At 44.1% G+C, this 9,820-nt stretch overlaps 1 protein-coding gene across 1 annotated transcript in view; it reads right to left on the bottom strand.

Annotated features, from left to right (window-relative positions):
• Window positions 1-3,117: 3,117 nt before the first annotated feature.
• CHRNA10 (cholinergic receptor nicotinic alpha 10 subunit) overlaps window positions 3,118-9,820 on the bottom strand; it is a 72,787-nt gene continuing 66,084 nt past the window's right edge. Inside the window, exons 3-4 of the mRNA XM_069203731.1 lie at window positions 5,892-6,424; window positions 3,118-4,052 (exon numbers count right to left, since the gene is read on the bottom strand). Coding sequence (XP_069059832.1) covers window positions 3,409-4,052; window positions 5,892-6,424 — 1,177 coding nt within the window. The 3' untranslated portion in view covers window positions 3,118-3,408. The remainder of the gene's footprint in view (window positions 4,053-5,891; window positions 6,425-9,820) is intronic.

Raw genomic sequence — 9,820 nt, 5'->3', positions numbered from 1 at the left:
TAATGTGCTCCAGGGCACCATGTCTTCCAGTATAGGCCACCAAGGTGCCGCTGCATGACCAACCACCATGATCACAAGTGCCCCTTCTGCCGAGTTGAACCCCCTCCACACTTATCAGATCCAAGTCATGCAGCACGTGGCAGGAGGCAGGGCAGTTGGTGGAATCCTGCGGCAGGTGACCAGAAGTTACACCTCATTCTGTGGTGGATTCAGCGGTAAAGGACACGGTTTGATTGTTATGTTCTCACAAAAGTACAATGAACTAACCTTTTTTCCATCTATGCAGGATAACTCTGCACATTGTCTGTATTGCCCAAGGGACTGTGACCTCCCTCCTGACATTTATTGAGTTTGCACATGGTAAAGTCTACTGAAGTCCTAATTAATAAATCAGAAAAGCATCAGTGTCAGGCCAGTTGTTTGTAGAAATCAATAATCTTTAATGGCTGTTTCAACTGTTCTTGCCCATGCAAGTTTCTGAAAACAATGTGCTTGAAATGCAAAATTAGCATAACTAAGAATCTCTATTCTTGCACTCTGGTCCCAGTATCATTTGGGATACATCTGCATGGTTTGTGCGCTTGATAACAGGCATCCAGTGTTCATCTGAACTTCACCCAGCTGGGGTTATATTGCCTGAGCCCTCCAAACTAGTTCTCGGTCAGATCTTCCTGGTGGATGCTGGTCTAGAAATGACAGATAAGACAAGTGCCTCAAGCCAGATGTGAAACCTCTGAAAATCTTCAAATGAGGCAAAGTCCAGGAAGCTTCCAGTCCTTAGTCAGTGGACCTGCTCATATATAGGAAAGCACTTCACACCCAAGCCTTAGCTCTCACGTGTACAAACAGTTACTTTAAAGAGGAAGTTCCACCCAAAACATTTTTGGGCATTGAACAACCCACTCTACAGAATCGCTGAAAAATCCGGCCACTTCATTTTTTTCCAATGTAAATTTTTTCACTGTTTTCCAAACTTAACAGCTAAAACACTTGACAACCACCATCACCTTGCCACCTTGCTATTTATTCTCTGACCATTGTCAATGTGCAAGAGGCACATGTAACTTACTCTCTTTCACCTGGCTGGGTAAATTGTCTTTCGGAAGACTCACAATCCATGCTTCAGACATTTTGCTGATGTGGTGATGCTTAACATAAAAATTACCTCTTCTGTCCCCCCACTCCAAAAACATTTTCCCCAAGCTCTGTTCTTTCTCAAGCTTCTGTGCTTCTCCTGATTCTTCTTTAAAGAAAGACACCCTAAAGAAACTCACAGCCTCCCCCTCTCAGAAGGTGTCAAAGAAGCCCAGAAATCATGGATACAGCAAAGCCTATTCTACTGGTCCCCAATCTGCTTCAACGTCTTGATTTATCTTCAGAAGTTACCCCTGTACAATAAAGTCATTCTCAATCAGCCAACTTCACCTGTGCCATTTTATATCATTTTCCTTTGAGATCCTTAAAACCCTCAGTCTTTTGCCACTCCAACACTTTGTGGTACTGATCTTTCCCACAGTCAAGTACTAAAAAGTCACCTGCTGATCATTTCACCACTCAAGCTCTCACTAGGTCTCTCTCCTCCACTTGATATATAAGACCTTTAAAAATGAGTCACAGGCTCACAGGCTCCGAAAACCCCTGCACCTGTGCTCTTGAAGAATGCATTTCACCAAGAGTATATTTACCTGTGAACGTAACTTCATAACTTTGTTCAACCACAACTATCTCTCCTCTCAGCTGATCTTCCCTCGCTAGTCCATGGTTTTGACAAGGTCATCTACAAGATATTATTTACAACTATGTCAAGTTTGAGCATCACTCCAACAGCACTCTTTGACATAGAAAAACAATCCAATTCAATTTCCTTCTACAAATGCGAGTCCACCAAGAGTCTGTCCTGGTCCACTAAATACATTTAAATGTGCATTTATCTACATAACCTCAACTGGAGAGCAGTCCCCCTCTCTAGTTCTGCAGCTACATATTTCATAAAGACAAATCTTCCTTTTATTCAAATGCCATAAATGTTAACTCAGTCCTCACTTAAGTTACTGCTGTTGTCACAATGAACGTAAAAGGTTAAGAGCTGTTTGACCACCAAACCTGAAAGGCCAGGCTCATCTACTTCCTTTCTTTGACTCTACCCAGACCCCTTCCATTCTCCCCAACTCCACTCTCCGCTCTCCCTCTGACCACAGCTTTGATGTTAATTGTGACCTGCAACATTGCTACACTGTCTGAACTGCCCTCAGGTCACTCATTGACATGAGCATGAGCCAAATGATCCACTCCTTGATCCACCGCACTCCATCTTTGACTCATCGAGTGCTGCAATTGTATCTCCAATGCTCTGGCCTTCAATCCCTAGAAAGTCTTTAGTACACCACCTGCTTCCTTTTAACCTTGCTGGGCCTAACTTCCCCAACCTCCCCTACAGATATCAGTCAGGATGGGTGAATGTCTACAAGAGCCCACTCTTCAGTTGGTCAAGTAGTCAGATTTAATCTAAACCTGGCCTAATCCCAACCTACGCAAACCACTGTACACTCTACTCCTGCTCATGGCTTTTGCTTGAAAACCCAATGCTACCTGTTTAGCTGCAAGCCCCACACCCCTTGCTACCTCACAGCTCCCTCAATTCTCACTAACCTCACCCTGTTACTGGTCTACTGGGACCTTAATGGTGCTGCGTCTGCAAATGCCTTTACGAGGGCTCTCGAAAACCACTCACTCCAACTAGAGAATCCATTTTCCTCCCCACCGTCCCCTGGGATGAACCCACATGAACTCAGATCTTCATCATGAACCCAAGGACCATGCTGCCTTTATTATAAACAAATAGAATCACATGGCCAGCAGTTATATTTCCGGGCCCTTTACCCAAGCATTGTTTCCAAAGGGATCTTACTGAAGATAAAGAGCATTTAGCGGTACATCAAACATGAGCAGTTGACCAGAACGCCTAGTCTTCATGGCAGTACATAAAGAAGCAGTGACCTCTGTTCTTCAATGATCTATATTATTCTTAAAATACCTTCTCATTCCCCCTGTTTCTAGTAATAAACCTTGTATGAACCTCATGCCTATCAATAAATAGTCCACCAATGCAACTCATGGTGACATTAAACCTAAATGCCATTTATTTGTCCTTTTAAGAATAATAACCTTCTAGATTTAACTGGTTATACGGTAGCAGTGGTTTCATCTCAATGTCTTTGGTGAGGAACATGCAGATGGCAGAACTAAAGTGGCATTGCATCCTTGCTCCAAAAAAGATGCGTGATAGTAACTATCCCTCCTCATAGGTTTTCAGACAGCAAAGTCATGAGCATTGCAGGGGCCCATGTGCTGCCATAGTGGTGCACCTCTAGACCTCCCGGTAATGGTCCAGCTGATGGACAAGGTCCCTCAGATGGCTTTGCCCATGATGAGCACACTCATGAAGAAGACCATAATGAAGAAGACCCACATGAAGAAGCGGTCCATGACCTTGGCCACTTTCTTCCACTCTCCAGTCCGTATCTGAGCCGTCTTCTGCTCCCGGAAACAGTTGGCCATATATTCAATGTTTTTGAGCAGACTTTCATTATGGCACAGGCATTGGTTTTTGGGGCAGCTTTTAAACTTGCCATCCTTGCCACTTCCGCACAGAAATTCTGGGTCGCTCAACTTGTCCCTTTCTTTACAGCTGCCGTAGGCTCCGTTGGACGCTTTGCTGTTGCCTTGCTCCGGCTCATCTGCTTTCTCCGACCCTTTTGGTCCAAGGTTCTCAGGAAAGCTTTCCGCCCTGGGTTTGAACTCCTGCTTCTTGGCTTGCCCATTCATCACTTGCACCTTGGGCATCGTTTCAGGTTCCGGCTGAGACTTTGGACTTTTACAACTCTCTCCCACCTCGTAGACGAAAAATATCCGTGACATGTACTGAAGGATGAACTTCTTGGCCCACCTGGGGACAGGCTTAGCCTCTGGACCACAATGGTGAATGTTCATGATGAATATAGTTAGAGCGGTTGAGGCTGTTATCATTGTCATTGTTGCAATGTAATACTTGCCTGCAACAGAAAAGATAATAACACGTTACTAATGTTTTCCACTTGACCTAGGCTTCTTGTCGGATCATCAACACAAGCAATATCTGCTTCTGGAAGACCATTCCCATGGTGCACCATCTATATTATTAGTTTCAGACAATTAAATAGGAATTCTGTTACTTTTAATGTACATTTCTTTCAAACTTTTTCTTCTTTAAAAATATTTCTGTACATGCTCGACATTTTTACAAGTGATATATTTTTTGCCAGAGCGAATTATTTTTACATCTGTGTCTTACAGCACAGCTGTCAAACAGACTTCTTGAAGCTATCAAACTTAGAGCAGACTCTTTTAACCAGCCTCTTTCAGCCATTGGCTGGAAAGTTAGTCAATCAAATCTTGGCTTAGCCCATTGGAGTATTTCTTTCTCTCCTAATTCTATAAGCTTTTGGGATTTACCTTTCACCTCCAATGAAGAGCAGGCATTGAATTGCATTTTACAACTATATTCCTCTGTGTGAAGGCTTGTTTCCACACCTTTCTTTTTCCCTTCTTGTGTCCTCTCGTGCTTGTTCCCTCACAGTCCTACCTGTTTTCTATGGGTCATGCGCCTCATTCCTCCTTCCCGCACCTCCCTCTTGCATACCCTTCTTTTCCGTGTGTCTCACTCTTTGCTTCTCAGGCCCACCACCCCTCTCATTCCTAATCCCCATCCTTTCCTCTTACCTCCATGTGTCATTCCTCTTACACCTGCCTGCACCACCCTCCTCGTCCACCCCCCCAACAGTTTTCTGTCAAACTATTGAGATTTTAATATTGACCTACCAAAATTTTGTGGGCGAAATATTGACTACCACAATATTGTGAAATTAAGTATGGATTGGTAAGTATAGATTTAATCTTCTCCACTCCACAAGTGTACCCTGATATACAAATCGTCAAGGTATGTACAAGTGAAGCTAAGAATAGTAAATGTGTACTTACTACCTGTACTTGCCTTTACATACTTAAAACATAATATAGTAGAATTGATATTGTGTTCACCATATTTCTGTAGGTCGATATTTTTATCCTCAATATTTTGGCATACAACCCTTTCTCCTGCCCCTCTCTCTATCCTGTATCTCCCACTTTGTCACCCCCCACCACCACCACCTCTTGTTACGCCCTCACACCATTACCCCTTTCCCCTGCGTGTTGCTTCTTATTCTCCAAAGATCCTTACCCTGTTGGAGGCTTCTCCTCAATGTTGCTTGGACAGGACACTTATTTTCATTCTTTTAATGCCTATTTTAATTAAAGACCACTTCTCATCCTATCTTCCTTTTTCATAGCAGCAAAAGGTGCTGTGTATTGAAGGATCTTTGCCTTTATTACAGTCCGATTTTTGTTTCTATTTGAAATTAAGGTTGGCTGGCAAGAGACTCATCATTAGAGCTTTTCGTTTCTATCTCATTAACTATCCGCAGAGGGCAGTGACACCATGGGACTGATTTAGAGATTGGTGGACGGGTTACTCTGTCACAAACGTGACAGCTATCCCGTCCGCCATATTACAAGTTCCATAGGCTATAATGGAATTGTAATACAGGATATCCATCATGTTTGTGACGGAATAACCCTCTTTGCCAAGCTTTAAATCAGGCCCTTAAATATTCTGCTAGAATTCTAGCTAAACTGAAAACCAGTTTAGTGGTCGAAACTAGGTTAACAGCTTACAGCACAAAAGCAAACAAAAACACATACAGCTCATGTCCGCCTTTTGGTTGAGCAGTCGAAACAAAGTTATCAGCTTACAACACAAATGTAAAAGACCAAACAAAACCAGGTCATGTGCACCCTTTGGTTGATCAACTCACCTATCAGTGGCACATTTTCAGAAGGTGGCATACTCTCTGCCACCAACAGCTGGAAGACAGTGAGCGCAAGGAGGACCGTCACCCCCAGTGAGACCTTCTCCCCGGAGTCGGCAGGCAGGTAGAACCCCAGGGGCGCGAGGAAGGAGATCATGACGCAGGGCAGCAGGAGGTTGAAGATGTAGAAGGAGGCCCGCCGCTGCAGGATCAGGGTGTAGGTGACATCTGGGTAGGGCTCTGAGCAGCATCCATAGGTGATGACGTTCTTCTTTGCCGGCATGCCCAGCACCTCCCACTCCACGTTCTCCACAAAGTCGGTCAAGTCGCCGGTGTCCAGGCCATTGAGAATGTCGATCTGGTTTCCATTGTAAGTCCACGAGCCAAAAGTCAGACGACACTGTTGTCCATCGAAGGGGAAGAAGGAGACGTCCACCTTGCAGGAGCTCTTGGTGATGGCGGGTGAGTCCCACATGATTTGCCCGTCGTACCTAATGACAACGTTTGTCTCCATTGAGCCCGTGAATTGGTCATCTGCACTGTGGGTGAGAAAAAAACAGAGAAGCAAAGATGATGTGATTGACATCACTATCCAAGGAGGGAATAATGGTAAAGCCTCAGCTCTTCATCCATGCAAACATCTTCCCTTTAGAATAAACCCACTTCAGTGATCATGTCATCCTCTGCACCTTAGCAATAAAAACATAGCATCTCTGCTCTTCGTTAATTGAGTGCCATGGAGAGGAGGGGCATCGCTATTGGTCATTTACTGCCCACTGGTTAGGTAGTTAGTATCTACTTGGGCATTAATAGAGCCACCCAAAGAATGATTAAGGGCCTGATTTAGAACTCAGCAGATGTGTTACTCCATCACATTGGTGACGGCTATCCCGTCTGCCAAAATATAAATCCCATTATGTCCTGTGGGATTTAGATTTCAGCGGACAGGATATCCGTTACCGTTGTGACGGAGTAACCCGTCCGCCAATATCCAAATCAGGCCCTAAGTCCCCAAACTCATGCAGAGATCATCAAACAAAGGATCATTCTGGAATATCCCTTGCTGATGACTATTAGAGATGCAGAGATGCAGAAATGGGTTAAAGAGATCACTGGCTGGTCCCTTTAATTTCCTGCTAGAGTGGGATTACCTGTAGAAATGGGCAGCAGGATGGTTTACTGCCCGCACAACCATTTACACTGAGCAGTGTGCAAATAGTGGTGCAGAGGCAGTAAAGGTAGTGTGGTTTCCCCCACTGCCCTCTTGCAGAGAAGCTCTGAAGGCCTCTCCCCTGGGATCTGCAAGATCTTGAGGTATCTTCCTTACGCCATGGTGGGGCCAGTAGAAGAGCCACATTTACCCTTCTGTGGACTATTGTCTGATATAAATATCATCTGACAAAAATATCGTGTCCTTAAAATTGTCCACAAAAATTCAACCCATTGGTGAACTTCTATTGGATATTCTGACATACAACCCAAAAGGTATCACACCCCGAGAAGTAGAAAGGGGTGGAATCACTTACATGGGTCACATCCCCATACAGAAGCCCACTGAGTGCTCCTGCAAGGTACTGGCAGACTCCACAAGGTACTGGCCGAGTCCATAAGGTACTGGTAGACTCCACAAGGTACTGTCAGTCTTTCGGTAAAAGGTAGCAGTGTACACTGGATGGTATGCTACCAGCATTTCGATAATCGGACCAAATATTAATATTATGGCGGCAGCACGATGGACAAGTCCAAAGCCATGTGAAGCCAGCCAGGGACGCAGTGACCTCCGCTGCACCAATGGTTCCGAAGGCATTTATGCACCCCCCCATGAGAATGGTTTGAAACAACTTTCCAAGAAAGAAAAGCTCAGTGTTAAGGTAACCATTACCACTTATCCCAAACCTCATGGTAGACCCCTTTCAACTCAAGCTCACGTTAGAGTCTTGACCGACTAAAGACCTCCATCCACACTTTAGTATTTTCTTGCTCAGACTTTAAAAGGTAAGTATGGTAAAATATATATTTTTAAAACAACCCAAAAACTATATTTAAGGAAAGGACAGTTTTTAATCCTGTTTCAAGTGTTATTGATTTTCCCATTGACACCCCGGCATAGAAAATAAAACAATCATTTACTATCCCTTATTTTTCTCTGACCTGGTTTATGGCTGGGTGTTAATGGAAAACCCAGTGATTTTTCAAAAACGCTCTATACCTACAGGAGTTCAGCTGGGGAAGATCCACTGGTGGATTCTCCTCGGCTGCCGCACAACTCTGAGGCCCTCTTTCTGCATGAGCTGGGAACATGAATGTTCACTCTTGCGGGTGAAATTCTCTACTAATTCTGCAGTGTGGTAATGTCATGGTGTCCTGAGCTGTGCCCTGGGTATCCCCTGAAAACTAGGTAGTGTTGGAGTAAATTCTGTGGTAATCCCTCAATGATGTCCTGATTCCCACCATACCTTTTGCCAGGTTCTAGCTGCTGAAATGTCTGAGGAGAAACATCCTGAGTGCCGATGTACTATGTTAGTTGTAATTCCGCGTTACCAAGTAACTTCAGTTGATAAATTTGGAATTATGGGCCTTAGTAAGATAGGGTTTAGCTCTCAAAAGCTTTTTCTATTTGTGATGGCTGTTTCCTACAATTTCCAGACCCTTTCTAGGGCTTGGCCTTAAGCCTGGCCATGCTATGAAGGGGAGAGCCAAGGAAAACCTTAGAGAGTCTTTGGTGGGACACTGTTTTGATGGCTAAGCCTGAGTGTTGGTGAAGCTCACAGACTGTATTAAGCCTTTATCAGCTCTGAAAGTCCTAGACTACCCACGCGCTGTGTAATCCATGATCTGCAGGACTGCAAACTGAAAGATAAAACTGACTGGACATTAGGGTATATTAACCTAGAGTATATTTTTGATTTTGATTTTCTCACAAGTGGTTCTAGTACGTACTCTTCCTGGAAAGACTTTTCTGATGTAGTTTTACAGGATTACCCAGATGCACACTTATTGACGCGTGTGTAAATGTACCTAAATGTAACAGGATATATTCACCCTTGAGTTCACCTGTGCTTATAGTTATATCTATTACATTTGTGGATGGGTAAATACTCAGGCATTTGAGCGCTTCCGAGAAGCTGAGATCCATCCATAACATGGATTGGATTTATAAAGCACACATTCACCCCCTAAACCTCTTGGTGCTGATTTACAGATATTTTCGAGCTCAAACACAGCTTCCTGCAGTGAGTGGATTTGTCTGCTGAGCCACTGAACATGGCTACATAAATGTAGCAGGCGCACAACATAAGTTAAAATAACGCATAAGCGCCTTAGCTAACTTTTTTAGTTTCCCCACAGGAAAAACATGCTTGCCACTGAAGGGACCACTTCCCCACTATCCTCTACCACTTTTCGTGGTGTTATCAGTTACTACCCTGTCCTACTACTGCCTAGGGAGTTACTACCGCCCTTTGCGGGAGTGCATCACTGATCATGTCTAGAGCAGGAACATCCCTACTGAAAGACTGAGCATGCCCACAAACCAGCAATTTTGTGGGGGTTCACTTACTTAGGCACATGCTCCACCCTGTAGCGCCCACAGCGCACTCTGGAGTCAGGGTTCCTCATTTTTAAAAATCTTTTTATTTGCATTTCTACATCTATAACAATGCAGCCATATGAGACAAGCGCGTTCTACATACAGTGTACATTGGCATGAACAGAAAGACAGCAACATGAGGTGTAGAAGATTCAATGAGCATGACATAGGAACAGAAACTTTGAAAGAAAAAAAACATTTGGGAGGAGCATTCCCAGGTAGGGGACGTCAACAATGGGGTCCATGCCATTACTGGATAAATGTGGGAGAAGCGGTGAATACCGGTGTAGATAAACAGTTTAATGAAAGGGTGCATTACCAAATGCTGTGTTAGGGTGGAACATGC

The sequence above is a fragment of the Pleurodeles waltl genome, chromosome 8 (assembly GCF_031143425.1).
Source record: "Pleurodeles waltl isolate 20211129_DDA chromosome 8, aPleWal1.hap1.20221129, whole genome shotgun sequence".
Taxonomy (NCBI): Eukaryota; Metazoa; Chordata; class Amphibia; order Caudata; family Salamandridae; genus Pleurodeles; species Pleurodeles waltl.
This window is presented reverse-complemented; position numbering and strand designations above follow the sequence as displayed.